Raw genomic sequence first — 21077 nt, 5'->3', positions numbered from 1 at the left:
AAATCACACCCAACGGTTAAATTCACTTTTGAGACCTCTACTACTGAGATTAATTTTCTTGACGTCAACATTAAATTGGATGGTAATAAACTAGTCACAGGGCTATATCGCAAAAAAATGGATAGGAATAACCTTTTGCATATCAGGAGCTGCCACCACCCCCTTACATTGAAAGCAATACCTAAGGGTCAGTATATTCGGGCAAGGAAAATCGCTTCTAATGACTCTTTGTATAGAGATGCTGCTAATGATTTGACAAAGCGTTTTATGGATAGGGGTTACCCCAAACAAAAATTAGAACATGTCGCTAATGAGGTTGGTAAGTTGCCTCGTGAGCAATTATTAAAGCCTAAATCTCATATTTGTAATGACAATAGAATGACTTTTGTGGGGAAATTTGATAAGAAAAGCCGGAAAATAGAAAATGTGATTAGAAAGTACTGGCCCATATTACAATCAGATACAAAACATGGCAGTTTATTCAGCAAGCTTCCTAGGTTTGCGTATAAAAGAGGTTCGTCTCTTAAGGACATCTTATGTCCAACACAATCTTTTAGTACAAAGACATTGTTTGAAGGCAAACCTAAGATAGGCACTTTTCCATGTATGGAATGCAATTGCTGCAGTTCCATTATTAAGGGGTCTAACATACACCATCCACTAAGTGGAGTGGAAATCCCTTTAAAAGCATATGCCACTTGTAAGAGCAAGTTTGTGATATATGTATTAAAGTGCCCGTGCGGAATGCTATACGTGGGAAAAACCTTCCGTCCGGTTAATACACGTATAAAAGAGCATAAGAACTATATTCGGAATTTTAAGAAGGATTCTTACACGGATACATCTGTGTCACGGCACTTTATTGATAATAAGCACAGTGCCTGTCAGTTAAAATGGAAAGTGTTGGAGGTGGTACAAAAACCTGTAAGAGGTGGGGATTGGAAGAAGCTGCTATTACAAAGAGAGGCTAGGTGGATAAGGCGCCTAGACTGTGTCATGCCCAGAGGTATGAATGAACAATATAGTTTACTCTGTTTCCTGTAGGTTCAATTATGTATTGTCCACTCTACTTTTCAGGTGAATAAAGTTAGCCTGCTAGTCGTTGCGAAACACGGATTTCCTGCTGTATAAAAATAAAAAAATTGGTATGGGTGAGTCACCTATTACAGGAGATAGAGATATATAATAAGGCTGGCCTGTTAAAAGTAATACTTCATTAGTAACTTTTTGCATATTTTGCAGCTTATTGTATCCATTTTGTAACAATAATTTATACGTAAATGATTTGAAAATGTTGCATTTAAACATGTATAGGCAATTTCAATATATAAAGGATTACATTACCCTGGATAGGCCCTGTATGGGCAGTTTCCTATCATTGGTGTGGTTAGACACGTGTAAACGTGCAGTGGCCCCCAGGAGTGTTTCTTGTGGATTCGGTTCAACTGGACCTCCCTTCCTCTTTTATGGAACTGTTTTTAATGGATTTCCAAGGACATTGGATCAACACTTACGGACTTAGTATTTGGACTGTATGCTTTATTCACTTTGCACTTGTTTTTGATTATCTTATAAATTATTACCTTTTATGCTATTTTAACAAACCTAAACAAATCTATGCACATTGTGGCATTATTTATGCTAATTGCAGCACTATCACTTTAATGTTAATGTATAATGAAACATTACCATATTTAACTATAGCATTTTTTACACAAGGTATATTATATAATGACCCTTCACTTATGTTTAACTTGTTAACTTATTATACTATCACTTTAAGAAAGTTTCCTGAAATGCTGTGTGCTTGGTGGGTCATAGGTCAATTTGGCTTTAAATGAGATCACATGGTTATGGTCTTTGTACACTTGATAAAGGGTATTAACCCGAAACATGTCGTGTTACCACTACCCATAATAAATGTTTTGCAGTTAATCTGCTGGAGCTTTTTTTCCTATTTTTGGATTTTTGCAGTTGTATTTGGTTGCAGCACAGAGCAACAACTAGGAGCTAAAGCATTTTTCGTAAGTACTTTATACAAAGTTCACCAATAATTTTTCATTTTTGAACGTATTGGGTCGTATGCACTGACTGACCTGTGATCATTATATAAGCATAGAGGGTTTTACGTTTGTCTCCAGAACATAGATCTGTGTATTAAACTGTTACTGTAACTTTTTAAAGACATAAAAAACTAAACTGATGACAATATAATTTTATCCGAGCTTGCCCAAAACTTCTAGCTTTTTGGTAAGATTAAGAGAAAATACTCTGATTGGGTAAACGTTGGAACTCCGAGCACAAAATATAAACTTCTACGAAAATTGTGGGCTGAGCTGTGTGACTTTCTGGCAAGATACCAACAAGGGAGACTGGTTCTTTTTATTATTATTATTATTATTAATTATTATTATTATTCAGAATTAGGAGATACGTACACCGAAACTACGACGGATCGGCACTATCAAGGCGGCTACGTAAACGTCACTGCGCTGACGTGCAGTCGGACGCCATACTCGCGAGATTTGTGGTGTCGGGATTTGCCGTATGACTGTAGAAGCGCGCCAGGAAAATAGTTTTCTGGGAGCTGTAGGTGGCGTTCCGAAATTGCGGGCTGTGTTAGGAAACGCTGTGTAGGGGAAAGAACATGCAGGAACTGTAGCAACAGGTATCAAGAAGTCTGCAAATCAATGACAGGAGTGGGTTGGTAATCCAAGTATGTGTAGCACATCTGTCCCCCCTTAACTCCCAAAACCAACTTTCCCGGGACGAGTATTACCCGATGGCGCCTTGCGGTTATGTGTGTAATTATACAATAGTTCTTTTCAAGGATGTGTCTTTTGTGGTATGACAGTATTAGATTAAATAGAATTTGAAAAATATTCTACGTTTTGAAGCAATATTTGCCCATTTGTCCCATAATCAGAATGTTTTTTTTTTATACGCATTCATACAAACAGCTGGAAACATTGAGCTTTCCATAACCTAGTGGTTCCCCTGTTTTAAAACGTCTTTGTTGCATTGGCAGATAATAACATAAGAAAATGGCAGTTCCATTTGTTGAAGACTGGGATCTTGTCCAGACTCTTGGGGAAGGGGCATATGGAGAGTGAGTACCTGTTTTTATTTTAACATTTTATAGTTTCCTTGAATTTATCATTTTCCCCCCTTTCTGGAATTTATTATTTTATATCACATGCACACTTTCACATGAGATTAGCATAAGTTCATACATAAGCTGTAACTTTTCTTCAATTGCTGTTTATATCAGAGTGCAGCTGGCAGTAAACCGGAAAACAGAAGAAGCAGTAGCAGTGAAGATTGTGGACATGACACGTGCAGCTGATTGCCCAGAAAACATCAAAAAGGAGATTTGTATTAATAGGATGCTTAATCACACAAATATTGTAAGATTTTATGGACATCGACGGGAAGGAAACATTCAGTACCTCTTTCTGGAGTATTGTCGAGGTGGTGAGCTCTTTGATCGCATAGGTATGGAATTCGTTCTGGAATATGTAACTGAATCGAGAAGTCACTATGTGATAAATTCTGTATCCATCAATATATTGCTTTAGTTTTAAGTCATGCACAAGGGTTTACCAACAGAAATAGCTTTTGAATCTGTTGCTAAAATCTTCTCATGCCGTGCTTGAAGTTTAATAATTTCAGGCAGATTGTGTTGTGGATGTGCTCATTCATAGTTTTTACCCCTATCTTTGTTGGACTGATAACCATCTAGTTGTTAACCAGTATACGTAGTATAGTTATTTAGTTTTAAATACACAGGCCAATATTATCTGCTGACCCTTCCCAGACCACTTTGGTCACTTTTTGGCCTCTTAAACATAGTCCTGTGGGTACCAGGAGTACACCACCCTCATAGGGACAAAAAGATATAAAATGTTCATCAGAAGTGAAGTAAGAATATGTATTTAAGATTGAAGTGAGCTTGTTCATGCACAGTAACGTGTTTATTTATATTTGTTACAGAACCTGATGTTGGAATGCCTGAGCAAGATGCACAAAAATTTTTTCAGCAGCTAATTGCTGGTGTGGTGAGGCACCTTACGTTTTCTCAGCAACTACTAAAATTGAAATAATTCTGTGTGCAACTTTGTTTCCAGTACATGATGATGGCACATGTAGGGTTCATAATGCATAGAGTTGCATACAAGTTTCTACTAACAGCAATGAGAAGCACCACATAAAAGCCTTAGCAGTAGACTGTCGCCTAAAACTGAGCTTTCACATGCTGTAACACTTTGCATTTACAGCCATTCCTTGTTTCAGGTCCAAATATTGTTTAGGCCTGAATATTAAACATTCTACTTGAATATTGATTTCTTATATATGTTTACACATGTGTAAACCTTATGTGTCAGATTTCCTCTGCTGCCACAGGGAGCTGCTGCTGCTTAGATTCTGAAACAATCCAACTCATCTACTGCACAGTCCTCCATGTGTAGTAGGATGCAATCTGAAGCAATTATGCTTGTGGCTGGATGTGTATGCACTTCTACGGTTCATGCTGCACAGAGAGAACAGGGTTCAAAGCTTCTTGAACAGCTTAGGTAGGGCTGGCTGTGGTGTCCTGTTTAAAGGTGGCCACACACGTGGCGATTGGTCGCACGAAAGATCGTTCCAATCGGCCACTAACGTTCAGGGCTGAAACGGCAGATATGGAGGTAGAAACAATAGGATTTCTGCTTCCTTCTGCCGATTCAGCTCTGAAGGTAGATTTTGCTCAGGCGCCTTCTATGCGCCCGATCAAAATCTTCTAACCCACCCGATCGGCGAGTCGACCAATATCAGCAGCCTCCTGCGATATCGGTCACCTCGCCGACTTGCCATACACGCACCGAATATCCTATGAAACGAGGTTTTGTATGATATTATCGGTGCGTGTATGGCCAGCTTAAGGGGACGAAACTGGGTAATTTATCTTTACAACAGTAAGAAAAAAAAATGCATACAGTATAGATAAAAATATATATGTAATGTGTGTGTTAAAAATATGATATCTTCTGATATCTACTGGGAGTTTCTCTTTTGCTACCTTCCCATTGTTTTGCTGGGGAATGAAGAATATGGCTAGCTCCATGTGAAATTTTAAAATTAAATTAGAGCTTCTCCAGCAGAATCCTGCATTGAAATCCATTTTTCAAAAATACAAATTATTTAATTTTTAAATTTCACATGGAGCTAGCCATATTCTTAATTTCCCATGGTGCCACTGCCATGTGATTTGTGCTTTGATAAACTTCAATCACACTTTACTGCTGAGCTGAAAGTTGGAGAGATATGATCCCCCTCCCAGCAGCCAATCAGCAGCTCAATGGGAAGGTAGCAAGATAGAAACTCCCAGTAGATATCAGAATAGATCTCAATAGTAAGAAATCCAAGTCTCATTACAGGGTAGTATGAGAAACAATAGGTTATCTGAATGCAGTTCTAATGTGTAGCACTGGCTCCTTTGACGACTATACATCTACTTTTCCTACTTAAGATTTGAGTAAAACTGTGTGTTAGTATTGCTTAAGCTTTAAACCCCATTGGGCACAGCTTATAAAGCTATTCTTATGGTGTTCATATTTTATTTTGCAGGAATACCTGCACAGCATTGGAATAACGCACAGAGATATTAAGCCTGAGAACTTACTCTTAGATGACCGAGGTACAAATCCACATTCTGCAAAACTAACCTATGTAGTTTGAACCTACTGTATTTTTTTTGCCTAGTGAAACTGTTTTTTTAAGAGCCTATATACTGTGTTTAATGAGTCCATTTAGGGTTTGTGTTTGACAGTATACCAACCATTTGTAATTATATTCTATCTAGGGTTTTTCTTATAGCAGAACTAAACCTTACCCTATTCCCAGCCTCCTCTTCACCCCCTCCATTGCCTCCCCCGCCTCCCCCAAAAGCTCCCTCTCTGCAAGGGCTATTCAGAAGTTTTCTTGTGTGTTAAACTACTATAAATCTTCTGAGCTGAGTTTAAAGGTGGCCATACACGTGGCGATCCGACGATGTTTCGTACGACCATCGGTCGCACGAAACATCGTAAGATCCGCCACACACCATTCAGGGCTGAATCGGCAGGTAAGGAGGTAGAAACAATAGGATTTCTACCTCCTTCTGCCGATTCAGCTCTGAAGGGAGAATTTTGGTCAGGCGCCTTCTATGGCGTCCGATCAAAATTTTCAAACTTGTCCGATCGGCGAGTCGTCCGATATCGGCAGCTTCCTGCGATATCGGTCGACTCGCCGACATGCCATACACGCACCGATTATCGTACGAAAAGAGGTTTCGTACGATAATATCGGTGCGTGTTTGGCCACCTTAACGGTGATGTCTTCTGTCTGTCTTCTAAACCTCTTCTCTCAGTGGTCACTACAGATCTTGCAGGAGCATGCACAGTTAAAGCTGATTTCAGGAAGTGGATTCAACTGTGCATTCTCCTCTAAGATCTAAAAGAAGAGGATCGCAAAATAGGTGAAATGGCCCCTTTGGATTCTTCATGGCTCTGCAAATTTATGGCAGTACAGGACACAGGGAAACGACAAGGAGGGAGCTTGGAGGGGGCGGGCTAGGGTTTTATTTTCTTGTATGTGACAATAACCCATCCCCGGTTAGAGCTCCTTGTATAATGAACACATGTTTATCTGTAAACCTAAAAACACAGGCAGCAGCTGTGGGAAAGCCAAGGGATCATTTATACATACAGATATTGGACCCATTATCCAGAAAGTTCCAAATTACGGAATGGCCATCTCCCACAGACTCCATTTTAATCAAATAATATACTCTTTTAAAAATAAATTTCTTTTTCTTTCTAATAATTAAACAGTAGCTTGTACTTGATTCCAGCTAGGATATAATAAATCCTTGTTGGAGCCAAAACAATCTTATTGGGTTTAATTACTGTTTGAATAATTTTAGAGACTTAAGGTAGGAGATCCAGCTAGAATGATGGCAGCTAGTTCCTGTGCACATGTGGTGACTTGTATAGCTAGCTACGAGGTTTGCTGTCTTGGCTATTAGTTGCCACAATTGGATTTTTAAAAATTTCAGCAACTAATCGCCCCATCTCTCTTCGCCCTTAGCATTACTGTATATTGAATAGCAGTCTTCATTACTAAACATTTTTATAGGCTTTATCAAAGTGTCTGCAGCAAATACAAAATGTTTGCCAGTGCGTGATAAAATTACATTATATTTAAATGCATACAAACACATTTGATCTATTGATAGTAATGGCCCAATGCCAAAAAGAACTTGGACTTTTTTGATTACTTGTGTTTATAATATTTTCTTTTTCTTAATGCTTCTTTCATTTTAAATAGATCACCTGAAAATCTCTGACTTTGGTTTGGCAACAGTGTTCCGACACAATGCGAAAGAAAGACTTTTAAACAAGATGTGTGGAACCCTACCCTATGTTGCACCAGAACTGATTAAGTCCAGAGCCTTTAATGCAGAGCCAGTAGATGTGTGGTCATGTGGCATTGTACTGACTGCCATGTTAGCCGGAGGTATGGATATCCATATTTCAAATATTGTTTATATGGGTAACTAAATATTGAGGTGATTACTTATTGCATAATAGTGATAAATAGACTCTTCTCTTCCCTACTGCTTATGTAATTGTGTGGACAGTTATCACTAGGCATCTGTAAATGTGACCTGCGTTTGCTCCATTGCATGCTGGATACCGCAATATATCCCAACTTTTTTATTATTGGAATTTATTTGAGGTTTTTATTATTTTTTTGAAGGAAATAGGTTTAACCAGAAGAAATGAACAAATTGTCAGCATTTTTGAACAAGTGGCCAATATAAACAAATAACAGGACAAATATAATTAACTAACTGGGGGGGTGGGGGGGAGAAATACAGGTTCTGTCGCAAAACTTCAGGAAGGGTCACTATATATTGCGTTCTATGCTAGGAACCTCAGGTCGTGTCAGTGGCTCCTAGCTGTAGGTTTCCCAAGTAATGGGTCCATGGAAACCACTCCAGCTCATAGCTCCTGTCCAAAAGTTTGTCCCTGGCTTTTTGAAGGGAGGAAGCGATCTTTTCAGGGAAATTAGTTGGTAGTGTCCTGAACAGATATAGAAGGTGTGGTAGTAACATGATCTTAACCGCTGTTATTCTGCCAAACGGTATGCATGCCATGTTATTTAAATTGGGATAAATGGGCCACACATAGGAGGGAGTGAGATGGACTGCCAAATATGCTAATAAGTCTGTTTCCCATCGGTAATCAAAATTGAGTTGCAGCAGTGTTAATTTGTGATTTTGTTGGGTTGATTTTATAAGTCGTTTCAGCTTTTCAAGGACTTCGAACACGTACCTCCAATCCAGTCTATGTAATGCTTTTTGTGCATCGAGGGATAGAAGTAGGGGGTAGGAGTTTGTGTTCAGCACCAGGCAGATCAGGTTAGTTGCATTGCAGATGTTTATGCCTGTCATCCTGGCATAAAACCCACTTGGTTGTAGTAAGTTATGGCGGCAGGCAAGCAGTTTGAGATCAGTGTTTAAGTGACATTGGTCAGTGGGGATCTGAGTAACTGGGGATCTTTCCCTGGCTTCAGAATCTTTACAGTGGATGCAGTTTGCAAGGCTGTTTGGGAGGGGGGCCATCAAGGAATGATTGGGAGAGGTCTTTCAAATGAGGGATTTAGGTGTCCTCTTGTATTATGCTGTATAGCCTTCAGGACCTGAAGCCTTTTCTGATTTTGAATTTTTTTGCCTTGTCTAGTGCAGTGACCTGCGTCTCTTGGGTCTTCTGTGAAAAAGTAAGGGGGTTCCGGTGAATTAAGATTTCCAATGTTCTTGCCCTAGCTGCCTCATCAGCTTTATTAACAGTGTACAGGTCTATGTAAAAGGTGCTAAATGCATTTAGTATCTATGATCATCCCTGTAGGGCTACGTATAGCGTGTATGCTGTGTGAGGCATGTAGGGAGTTCGAGCCAATATCGTGTGTGGCTTATATGCAGTATGGGTATTTCATTTCTCACATCACATAAACTGACCTGTCTGAAAGTGCAAAGATCAATTAAGTTCTTAAATCTTTTTATCTGTGTCCCTTGAGCTTTCAATTTTGGGGCATGTTTATGAATGATAGCTAATTTGTGCAGTATATGCAAATGGTGAATTTTCCATTCTCCTGATTCTTTTCAAATGTGTGGTTTGTTTGAGAAGTATTCCCCAGATGACTGCTTTGTAGGTCTCTCACCTGATAGTGGGTGAGGTGCCAGATACGGTGTTCATTTTATAGTATTCTGTGATGGCTTTTGAGACCTCAGTACGGGTGTTATTTTCTAGTAACAGAGGTTCATTCCGCATCTAGCATCAATGTCCCCTTACTTTATCCCAATTATTAAGATAACTTCCACCATGCCATGGTCTCACCAGGTTATATAAAAAAACTAACGCTAACTATGTGGATTTAGTGAAAATAACATAGTTTCTTGAGTAAAGGGAATGGGCAATGGCATAATCAAGTGGGTGGTTTTCTCCCCAAACATCGACTAATGTTTCGGCAGCAAGCTGTTTGGCAAGGTGTTGAGAGTCCCACTTGTAAATAGTGGGGGTATGGGTGTTTAAAGGAATACTGTCAAGGGAAAACATGTGTTTTTCAAAACTCATCAGTTAATAGAGCTTTTCTAGCAGAATTCTGCATTGAAATCCATTTTCCAAAAACACAGACATTTTTTACATTTAATTTTGAATTTCACATGGGGCTAGCCATATTCTTCATTTCCCAGGGTGCCACAGCCATGTGACCTGTGCTCTAATAAACTTCAGTCACACTGCTGAGCTGCAAGTTGGAATGATATCAACCCCCTTCCCAGCAGCCGATCAGCAGACCAATGGGAGGGTAGCAAGATAGCAGTTCCCAATTTGTGTGCACACCCCCTTAAAGGAATACTATACCCCCAAACAATGTCCCTATAAAAATATATTGCATAACCCAGCTCATATGTAAAACCCCGCTTCATCTAAATAAACAATTTTCATAAAAATATACGTTTTTAGTAGTATGTGCTATTGGGTAATCCTAAATAGAGAATTGCCATTTTAAGAATTAAGGGCCGCCTCCTGGGATCATAGGATTTACAGTGCACACAAACAAGCCAAGGCACACATACATGCTAGGTCAAATCAGGCAACGAATGGATAGAGTTCTGTCTTATGCTCTCACACTACCTCCCATTATAGTTAGAGCTGCATTATTTCTGTTCATGTGATCTCTGAGGGAGCACACAGCCCATCACTAAATGGTGGCTCAAGGGGAAGGATGTAAAAGGGCAATATCTACTGATATATATGATTTAGTTGATTTAGATTTATGCTCTGGGTCTTTGTCATGCTGAAAGGTGAATTTTAAATTTTCAGCTTCCTAGCAGATACTTGGAAGTTTTGTGACAAAATAGAGTGATACTTTGAGATATTCATGATTCCTTCCATTTTGATTAAGCACCAGTCTTCACCGTGCTTCGTGAAATGTTTAATGATTTAGATACTTTTTTTGTATCCAAATAATTAAACATGGTCATTTCATGTTTTGAAAGTTCTTTGTGGACCATGGCTTTTGAAGTATGAAACCAACGGTGATAATCCTACAGGAACAGCCAAACTTTATCTCCGCTTATATTCGCTGTTATAGCCACGGGGTCCACTGTTTGGGAGTGTGATGGTGAGCAGTGTGTTACAGAAAAGTCATCTTCTCGTCAAGCCAAAAAGAATACTGTAGAGAATTAAGATTATAGTGTGTAGGTATGCAGCATCTTATGATATGGTGGGTCCAATTTAGATTGGAGGTAGGTATGAATAAGTCTGACTCCCTTGTGATAGAGTGATGGGCTCTCCTTTCTCAGTGTTTCGGGTTCAGTTGTATTTTTAGGCAAGATGGGATATATGCCAGGAGCATCACTCTCAGGGTGGATTAAAACACTTCTTGGCACATGTATAGTTAATTTCTTAATGGAGCTCAGTAGCTCCAGAAGGAGGAGACCCGTTCTGAGTAAGCTCTGCAATGCAGAGGAGTGCCTTACTGTGTTAAATGTGAGTCCCTTCCAGTGCTTACCATGTCTTCAGGCGTGAAGGTGAAATAATCTTCCAGGTCCGGCTCACGTACTGTCATGTATCCTTGTCGGGCATTGTGATTATTTTGTCTTGTCTCCGCTGTTCATGCCAGCGGGAGCAACTTTCACTGGCCCACTGTGGCCTAGGCTTGGTTCAGGTGTCAATGCAGGGAGAGGTTTAAAGTGGCTATCGGCTCTCTTTAAGCCACAGCAGGAGTGCAGGTCCCTGGCAGATAGCAGGTATGTGTCTCGGTCTCCTGGTTCACTAAGAAGGTACAGGCTAAAAGGGGTGTTTGGAGAGGTATCGAACCAGTATGTGGTGCTGATGCAAGCTTATTTGAGGTTACAGGCTTCTACTGATATTAGTGTTACGTGTTTACATTGTATACACACTGCAATGCTGTAAAAACAAATAGTAAAACCTTTTGGACACACCATTCTATGCAATTCAGGAGCCATATTTGGGGGTAAACTCAGTGTGAGAAACCCTGCTCTCTTCAGCTTTTTTAACACTTGACAGAATTGATGGTTAATGGCTAGTAAGGAATGCTTGGCAGTAATAAACCTCCAGACACCAGAGCTCCATTTTCTGTTAGTCAAGAATCTCTGCAGATAATGCCAAGAGGTAACTGCACCAAATATTAAAAAAAAAAGTAAAAGTCATATTGTTTTAAAAAGCAAGAAATTTTTCACGGCATGGGGTCTTAATATGGTTTATAAATAGAAAAACTAATACATAATTTCAAATATTCTTAGGATATATGAAGAAAATTGTATCAATAGAGTTGGCCTTGTGCAAAGGCAGTTTTGATGCAATTTGTGAAAATGCAGTAGTGGCCTGCTAAAGGCAATAACAGCATTTCTCCTAAATGTTCGGAAGAAAAAAATAAAGCGATTGCTCTCTTCCTTCACAACTGTGGGTACCTAGACAGGTACCTCTTCTGCTCCATCAGTGAAAACCCATTTTAATGTTTTCTGAATTGAATACTTTAACGTTAAATGTTTTAGAGTTACCATGGGATCAGCCAACTGAAGCATGCCAGGAGTATTGTGATTGGAAGGAAAAAAATCATTATCTCACTCCATGGAAAAAAATAGGTGCTACCCCTCTTGGTAAGTAAATATTTGTTTTCTTTAAAGCATAAAATTGTAATTTTCAATAAAAGCATATTAAAAAAAAAAAAAAAAAGCCATTCGAATGAGTGGTGAAATGTTTTTAAGTAAACTCAGTCCAGTTGCTGACAAACCTCTGCTATATCTGAACCAGCATTTGCAAGCAGAATAAATTAGTGCTGAATTTACCTTTTAACCTTTAAAAAAAAAAAAATCTGAATTGAAAGACAGCATGATTTAACAGCATGAATCGGCCACACATGCACACAAATCAGAAGAATTTAGGAATTAGATTAAAATGTTACATACTAATTCTTTAGTTGCAAATTTAATTTTAATTGTAGTCCATTGTATGGCCATGACCAATGTCTATACTTTTTTTTTTTTTTTTTTATAGCATTGCTGTGTAAAATGTTAACAGAAAATCCACAAAGCAGAATCACCATTCCAGACATAAAGAAGGACCGTTGGTTCACAGAATTAATCAAGAAAGGTTTGTTGCTGGTATTTCTATACTCTAACATAGATAGTTTTGGGCACTGTATTGCATACCAGTATTATGTACTGCATGCTTTTAACATAGTTTGTCCAAAATTACTTGTATTTTAACATGTACTGTTGTCATGACGTAATGCTACTTACTGCATTATTATAAAATTGTGCTTTCCTAAATAGGGATTAAGAGAAGCCGTGCTTTCTCTGGAGGTACTTCAGATTCTTCTGGGCTTTGTAAGCAGATCCGATCAGATATGGAGATTTCAATCATCTCTCACAGGTTAGCTTCCTTGTTAATTAAGTTAAATTTTTATTTATGACTGTAAAACGATTAGTGATACTTCAGACAGCATAATATAAACATTTATGAAACTATATAAAAATTATGAAGGGATGCCTTCATCAATAGTTTACTCAAGCTTTAGTAACATGCTCTTATTTTCTGTCAAGTTAGAGGTATAGATTTCAGATATGTTATCATTCTAAAAAAGGAATTGGGAGCAAATCTGCTTCTATCAGCCTGCAGAAAAATTGCAAACTGAGAGCAGCAGAGCCAACGCTTGATGTGCCTATGGCCTTGGCCTTGTTATCTTCTACTTCAATTGTTAAATCAGCTTTAGGCATCTCAAGCAGTTGTGTAGTAAATGTCGATGAGCCACATCTGTGTCAGGCAGGAGTGGGTATGCGCAAAACACAGGAGTGATGCTCATGAACAAAAAAGCCCTATGTTGTAGTACAGAGGATAGGGAAGGAGGATGCATTGGCATTGATTATATACAGAAAAAAACAGAATGCTTATAGATAAAAACAGCTGGGAATTGGCATAGCATATGATGGGTTATCCAAGACAGAAAAACCAGTGTTCCTTGGTTTAGTAAATGTTTAGCTTTGTTGTCCTCTATGCACATATGTGACTTTCATGTGTTTAGGAAATATTAATAACTTTTTTTACAATATGAATGTATTAATGAATTTGATGCTTTTTAGAGGATATTTTTTAAATTAATAAATTGTAATTGTTCTTCTAATTAGTGAAGAGAAGAATGCATATTCTAGTACACAGCCAGAGCCACGGACTGCACTGGCAACATGGGACAGCAATGGTTCTCATATAGACAATTTGGTGCAGGGAAAAGGCATCAGCTTCTCTCAGCCTGCCTGTCCTGAAAACATGCTTCTGAGCAGCCAGTTAATTGGTACTCCAGGCTCCTCTCAGGTATGGCTTATTACTGTACAAATAATATTTAGACAGTTGTTCTTTCTCTTGGTTTAGCAAAATTAAGAAAAATATTAAAACCATGTATGTCCATTAAATAGGGTATTCTGTTTAACAAAGCTTGCTGGTTTTTGAATTTTCGATTGTGATTTCAGCACTGAATTAAATGTAATTTGTTTTTTATGAAGCTGCAAAAGCATAAGGGATGGTAATGTACAACATACAGAAAGCTTAAAACCACCTATAATGCTATGGTCTACATCATGCCTAATATCTGGCACTCCCCCCCCCCCCCCCCCCCAGGGATTTTTACTTTTCCTTCTCATTTAAAGGCTTTTAATTTTGTCTCTGTAAAGTGAATGTCACATCTTGAAATTTTTAACAGTGGCAAAACTGTTTGTATAGTGTAAAATGTTTAGAAAATAGCAGGGCTGTGGAGTCTGAGTCGGAGGCAATTTTGGGTACCTGGAGTCGGAGTCGGCAAAAAATGAACCGACTCCGACTCCTACTAAATTTAAATGGGAATAAAAAAAAATAAAGCAAATTTAAATGTCCCAATTCACAAACAGTCATAATTAATTACTTCTCTGCTATAAGAATAAAGCCCAATGCACGCAGTGCATAAATGAACACGTTGAGCGACCATGAAGCTTTTCATTGACTGTATGCTTCACTAAATGGGACGTAACGCACAGTTAAGGTGCGGCAGCTCCACTGCGTCGTGTTCCTCTGTTACTGGGAACACAATGCCCACTGTGAACCCAGCCTAACTCTCACTGATAACTAATTAAGTGAAAAAAATTTGCAGGACTAGAAATACTTGTATACATGAAGGGAATGGGTAGTCAATAGTTTAAAGGAACAGTAACAACAAAAAATGAAAGTGTATAAAAGTAACTAAAATATAATCTGCTTCTCTGCACTGTGTGTTTACTTCAGAAAATCTACTATAATTTATATAAATAAGCTGCTGTGTAGTATGGGGGCAGCCATTCCTGCACCGGTACAGCTGGGGTGTTTGCTACAGTAACCCTACTATAGTTTATATAAATACCGCGCTGTGTAGCCCCGGGGGCAGCCATTCCTGCACTGGTACAGCTGGGGTGTTTGCTACAGAAGCCCTACTATAGTTTATATAAATACCCCGCGGTGTAGCCCCGGGGGCAGCCATTCCTGCACTGGTACAGCTGGGGTGTTTGCTACAGAAACCCTACTATAGTTTATATAAATGCCCCGGGGGCAGCCATTCCTGCACTGGTACAGCTGGGGTGTTTGCTACAGAAACCCTACTATAGTTTATATAAATGCCCCGGGGCAGCCATTCCTGCACTGGTACAGCTGGGGTGTTTGCTACAGAAACCCTACTATAGTTTATATAAATACCCTGCTGTGTAGCCATGGGGACATAGTAGGGTTTCTGTAGCAAACACCCCAGCTGTACCAGTGCAGGAATGGCTGCCCCCGGGGCTACACAGCGGGGTATTTATATAAACTATAGTAGGGTAGCAGGGCAACAGTGTATTATATTTTTATTACTTTACAGCTCTTTTATTTTTTGGTGTTACTGTTCCTTTAAGACTGAAGCTTTAAAACATTTGAAAAACTGCTGTAATTCAGCTGTAATGTTAGCTTAAACTTTAAACATGACTATGGGATTCTAGGGAAATCATTAGAAGTAGGAGTATAGATAAAATTGTCTATCAGTTTATTATCAGTTCAGTTGTGTTTTAAGTGCCCCTTCCCCTTCCTGGATGTATAAAATACATTAGCATATTAAAAACAGAGGAGTCAGAGTCATGGAGTCGGAAGTATCAGAAACTGAGGAGTCGGAGTCGGAGAATTTATCTACCGACTCCACAGCCCTGGAAAATAGATGTTTGCATGTGCTATTTGTTTCAACTTTACATGGTTAGCAGTTTTAACATGGCCTGTGCTATTCAATTTTTGCCAACCTAGTTTTTTTTCTTAATTCTGTAGAATGTTTGGCAACGTTTGGTCAAAAGAATGACCAGGTTCTTTACAAAAGTGGATGCTGAAAGCTCGTACAGCAATTTGATGGACACTTGTGAAAAAATGGGATATGTTTTAAAGAAGTCTTGTGCTAACCAGGTGAGTACCCCCTCAATAAAGCTTCTAATCATATGATTTTAGGCTTACATTTTCCAAAACCCCAGTAAACAAGAAAAAGCATATAAAACAAACAAAAATACTATTTATTGTAAACACAAAAAAACTATAAAAGTAAAAAGTGTACATTAGTTTCTTCTATCCTTGTTTTTAGAAAACAATCTTATTTCCTATGGGTCAAAAATGTACATACACCTTGCAGACTGTTTTTGTCTTGACGATTGAAGGATCAAAGGTGATCTTAATCAATCTCTAAGCTATTACTGTAAAATTTAATTTTTCAATAAAAGTTGATATGTAAAAGCAATAATGATAGGCCAATTCTAGTAGTCTGAAAAGATTTAAAGGTCTTTGAAACTTGCTCTTCAAAAAAGCAGTAAACGAAACGTAAAGGTGTGCTTTTTAATGTTTGAAATTTTTACATTTCTGTTGCCATTTTAACAATGCCTTTTGGCTCTGAGGTATATTTTGGGGTAATAGTTCTTGTACAAGTAATATAGACCCTTAAGATCTTTGGCTTTTCAACACAAGCAGCAATTGTTGAAACTGAAACCTCAGGGTGTTTACATTTTTGGCTGGAGTGAGGCCAGGGAAAATAGTCAGAATAACAATTTAGGTACAGGTATGGGACCTGTTTTCCAGAATGCTCGGGATATGGGGTTTTCCAGATAAGGAATCTTTCTGTAATTTGGATTTCTATAACTTAAATCTGCTAAAAATCATTTATTGAATAAACCCAATAGGATTGTTTTGCCTTCAATAAGGATTAATTATATCTTAGTTGATATCAAGTACATGGTACAGTTTTATTATTACAGAGAAAAAGGAAATCATTTTTAAAAATTAGAATTATTTGCTTATAATGGAGTCTATGGGAGATGAACTTTCTGGATAAATGGTTTCTGGATAAGCGATCCCATAGCTGTAGTATAATTGGTGGAGCTTACTAATTTTCTTTAAATCATAAATGGCAAATTAGGAACATGGCACATTTTTTTATCAGACAGCAGTCACTGGATACTGTCCAGAAATACTATCCAAAAATCAGTACATATAAAGGGGCAGTTTACCTCCTTTTCAGCATCTATGAATAGGGCTTGTGCTGAACATAGTTTCTGCCTATTGTTGTATTCAACACAAAGGTCTATGGGTTTTTTTTTTCTTTTTGTTATTCCTATGAACACCACGGGTTTACTGAACAGTTACCAGATACCAGATGTGTATAGGTTTACCCAAGTATGTGGCATTTAGAGGCCCATAAATGGTGATGAGATGAGAGGCTTGATAAAGGGCTGGATTGAAGCCTGAAATGTTGCTTTTGGCACTGTAAAGTTTCAAATTTTTTCAAAACAACCGGAGTGCTGCTGTTTTCATCATTTTTGTACTTATTTGCCCGGGCAGTGGGTACAGCGTGCACCTGGGGCTACAAAAAGCTATTTTCACTGTGTAAGCGCATGTTAACTGATTCTATTTGCCATATTATCTGTCATGTTACTGCAAAATCAACACATTGACAGCATTTTAAGTGGGGTAAACCTAGAAAAAAGTTCTTTCCTAAACGTCTTGATTTTGATGAACTTTCTAAAAATCACCTCAAAACTTCCAGCATATTATCTCCTACAGGTCATTAGGTACCCTAGAGGTCTACAGAACAGTTTGATGCTCACTGTACATAGGTTTATCAAAGCACATGGCCCTCAGGAACCCCAAAATATACCTTATGCGCACTAATTTCATGACTTCCATTCACCTAATCCATAAACACACTGGCAGTTTTATGTGTGGTACAAACTGCAAAAAAGTAGGGTGACCTCTGAAAGCCATATATTTTAGAAACAGCGCAAATTTTGTAAGGTTAGCGGTTCTGAAAGCATTTTTAAAAATCGCCTAAAAATCTTGCAATTAGCCTCATTTATCTTGCAGTTTTTTTTTACATACAAAGGCAAATCACCCCAAATATGAACACCAGAAGTCTACTGAACAGTTTTATGCCCAATATTCATAGATATACCAAAGTATGTGAAATGTACAAACCCCAAATTAAATATAAAGCATATGACGTTTTCTCGTCTGCCAAATGAAGTTTTCTCGTCTGCCAAAATTAATTTCTGCAAAACGAGCCCCATGACTGCATATTGTATATATGAAAGACCCCCTAACTGTACAGAAGCTTACGGAAAACAATATGTTTTTGGAAAGTACACATTTTGACAGTTTCAACATTGGTGTAAAAAGGCGTCTTTACCAAAGTACCAATCTGTCTAAAAATGTTGCAATATGACGCATTTATCTTACACAGTTTCTTACATACAAAAGCAGTTTACCCCAAATATGAATGCCAGAGGTCTCCAGCTTTGTTATCACATTTGCATACGGAGTATACAAATGAGACAAAATTGCAAATTAAAGGCCCACCCAAAAAGAAACATTACATTTCACATACATACTGTGCAAGTGCAAACACATATTTTGCATATACCTGTACATACACAGAGCAATGAATAAATAATTATGTGCTAGAGAATTAAATCAATTTTCTTTAGTTTACGCTACCTGTTTAACAAACCAACAATTCCTAATTTGATTAGGAAAATAGGAATTGTTGGTTTGGTATATCTATGCATATGGTGCTTCAAAGTATGCATTATGTAGAGACCCCAAAATGAAAAAAATGTATATGAATTTTCTCGCCTGCCAACTCAGCTTTTGCAAACCTGGCTCCCTGACAGCGTATTATGTGCCATAACAGCCCCTAACTGTACAGAGGGTAACTGACAGCAGATGAGAGCATGTGCTGTAAACTGGAAGAAAAGAATATTGGTTGCTTATGCGATAATTTTTTTGTTTAAAGGACTGTTATAATATGTAGTCTAATTGTTTGTTAATACAATTACATTATGAAGTAAGTTAATACAAGCATTATTAGTATACTTGTTTTTCAAGAAAAAAACTGCATCTGTATAATTAGGTACTTTGTTTTTGTCTACTACAGGTCACCCTATCAACTACTGACAGAAGAAATAATAAATTAATATTCAAGGTGAACCTTGTGGAAATGGAAGACAGGATTCTGTTAGATTTTAGACTTTCTAAGGTATATTGAATGCTTTGGGTTTTCTGTTACTGCTACGCTGCCAGCTATCTAAAAGTGTGTTTATAGTCGACCCCTTGTCTGCCTGTGGCTCGCAAGTAACTGACTACCATCACAGTAGATTTCTCTGTTCTGCGACATGCAATTAAAATCTTACACATGCAGTTTTGACTGTGTATTAACTTTCAGTGCAGCCATTGCTGCTAGAATGCACTATGTATTGCAGTCATTGGTTTTTATATTTATGTTCATGTATTAATAACATTGGCCACCTTTAGCAGTAAAGGGGGGTGCCTAACATCTTAACACCCCCAATGATCCTTACTGTTCTTATCCTTTTATAAAAATCTACTAAAAGTTTGATTATCTTATCTATTACTTACAGGTAAATAGGTTCTTATTTAGTATTTTTTAAATTGTACATATTGTGTACATATGAAAAATGCAGCCTTTAAAAGCCTTGGTTTATTTCACATAATCTCCTAGGATACAGTAACACTGGGGTATAATTTGGAGGCAGGGTACACATTACTACCTATGTCTCTACAAACTGCACAGATATCTTATATAATATACATAGTGCATAGTATGCTTAAAGGTGTTGACCAGTTCTACATTTCTCTGGTCAACAACTAACACTATGGCTTGTCCTGAAGGCTTACAGTTTGTAAATTGTCTGTACAGTTCCCCTCCCCCCCCCCCCCCCCCAGCTTTGTGTATAATTGTATATTATTTATATTACATTGCCATAGCCGTGACTTAGAAAGCAAAGCAAAGAAGCAGTAGAAGTAAAGTGACTAACAACCCAAAAACTTACTTGCATGTGTTTTCTTTTGTGCATTGTGGGTTGCACATGTACAGAGATTTTTTGGGGGATTGGATTTGTATACCACACATGCAGTTTTAACCATTGCAAGGGATCCCTGGGAGCACTGAAGAAAATAAGCACCCCCATTAACTAGAAATGTATTTCTGTTTTAATCTTTTAATGAAAAAAAAAAATCAAAACATTTTTTGTTTTTTATTTTAAAGGGTGATGGGCTGGAGTTTAAAAGGCATTTCCTGAAGATTAAGAAGAAGATGGATGCTATTGTTGCAGTCCAAAAAGTTCTGCCTGCTACCTGATCTGTAATTTAATGTTACATTGGAATCTGTTGTTCTGACCATTACCTTCCTCCATGCAATGCTGGAACTGTTACGCAATAGTTGCTAAACTTTCATTTTTTAGCTTGTAAATTGGAGTTGTTTCTGTGCTTAAACTCTTATGGAGAATAAGGAATTCACTTAGGTTTGAAGATGGCCCCAAACAGTTACTACTTATTACTTATTCGTTTTTCCCCCCTAACACATTTGTCTTCATATTAGCAAGTTTGTTTGGTAGTTTTCCTTGATCCTTTTAAAGGAACAGTAACACCAAAAAATTAAAGTGTATAAAAGTAACTAAAATATAATGTGCTGCTGCCCTGCACTGGTAAAAGTTGTGTGTTTACTTCAGAGTCTACTATAATTTATATAAATAAGCTGCTATGTAGCCATCGGGGCAGCCATTCAAAGGAGAAAAGGCACAGGCACTTAGCAGATAACAGATAAAACACTATTGTATTCTACAGAGCTTATCTGTTATCTGCTATGTAACCTGTGCCTTGTCTCCTTTTTTCCAGCTTGAATGGCTGCCCCCATGGCTACACAGCAGCTTATTATATAAATTATAGTAGTGTTACTGTAGCAAACACACCAGTTTTACCAGTGCAGGGCAACAGTGCATTATATTTTTATTACTTTAAAGCTCTTTCGTTTTTTGGTGTTACTGTTCCTTTAAGGGTAGTCAAAGGATCTGTGTATCACAAGTCTTGTTATCACTTACTGTTGCTTTTGTCCACTTTAATGATCTTACCGAATTGAATTAATTTACTGAATTTAATGAATTTACTAAATTGAAT

General features: G+C 37.9%; 1 protein-coding gene across 3 annotated transcripts; it reads left to right on the top strand.

Annotated features, from left to right (window-relative positions):
* The first annotated feature begins 2473 nt into the window (after window positions 1–2473).
* On the top strand, window positions 2474–20522 carry chek1 (checkpoint kinase 1). 3 transcript variants are annotated; one of them, XM_004916034.4, is made up of 13 exons: window positions 2474–2703; window positions 3029–3109; window positions 3272–3495; window positions 3994–4058; window positions 5608–5677; window positions 7348–7536; window positions 12104–12208; window positions 12606–12701; window positions 12884–12983; window positions 13736–13919; window positions 15897–16028; window positions 19039–19140; window positions 20170–20522. In XM_004916034.4, exons 2-13 carry the CDS (start codon window positions 3045–3047, stop codon window positions 20260–20262), a joined length of 1425 nt encoding a protein of 474 aa, XP_004916091.1. In that variant the 5' UTR covers window positions 2474–2703; window positions 3029–3044; the 3' UTR covers window positions 20263–20522. The 3 variants fall into 3 exon arrangements, with proteins under 3 accessions (XP_004916091.1, XP_002937561.2, XP_012822441.1); XM_002937515.5 differs by having other exon boundaries at window positions 2474–2716; XM_012966987.3 differs by having other exon boundaries at window positions 2475–2668.
* The last annotated feature ends 555 nt before the right edge of the window (window positions 20523–21077 follow it).

The sequence above is a fragment of the Xenopus tropicalis genome, chromosome 7, assembly GCF_000004195.4.
Source record: "Xenopus tropicalis strain Nigerian chromosome 7, UCB_Xtro_10.0, whole genome shotgun sequence".
Lineage (NCBI taxonomy): Eukaryota > Metazoa > Chordata > Amphibia > Anura > Pipidae > Xenopus > Xenopus tropicalis.
The sequence above is the reverse complement of the archived record's forward strand: the minus strand, read 5'-3'. Positions and strand labels throughout refer to the sequence as shown.

Bases quoted from the DNA above. Each gene is read 5' to 3' on its own strand.
- chek1 (XM_004916034.4), top strand. From the start codon at position 3,045: ATGGCAGTTCCATTTGTTGAAGACTGGGATCTTGTCCAGACTCTTGGG. The intron at 12,984-13,735 runs GTTAGCTTCCTT...TCTTCTAATTAG, and splicing joins ATTTCAATCATCTCTCACAG to TGAAGAGAAGAATGCATATT. The intron at 16,029-19,038 runs GTGAGTACCCCC...TGTCTACTACAG, and splicing joins AGAAGTCTTGTGCTAACCAG to GTCACCCTATCAACTACTGA.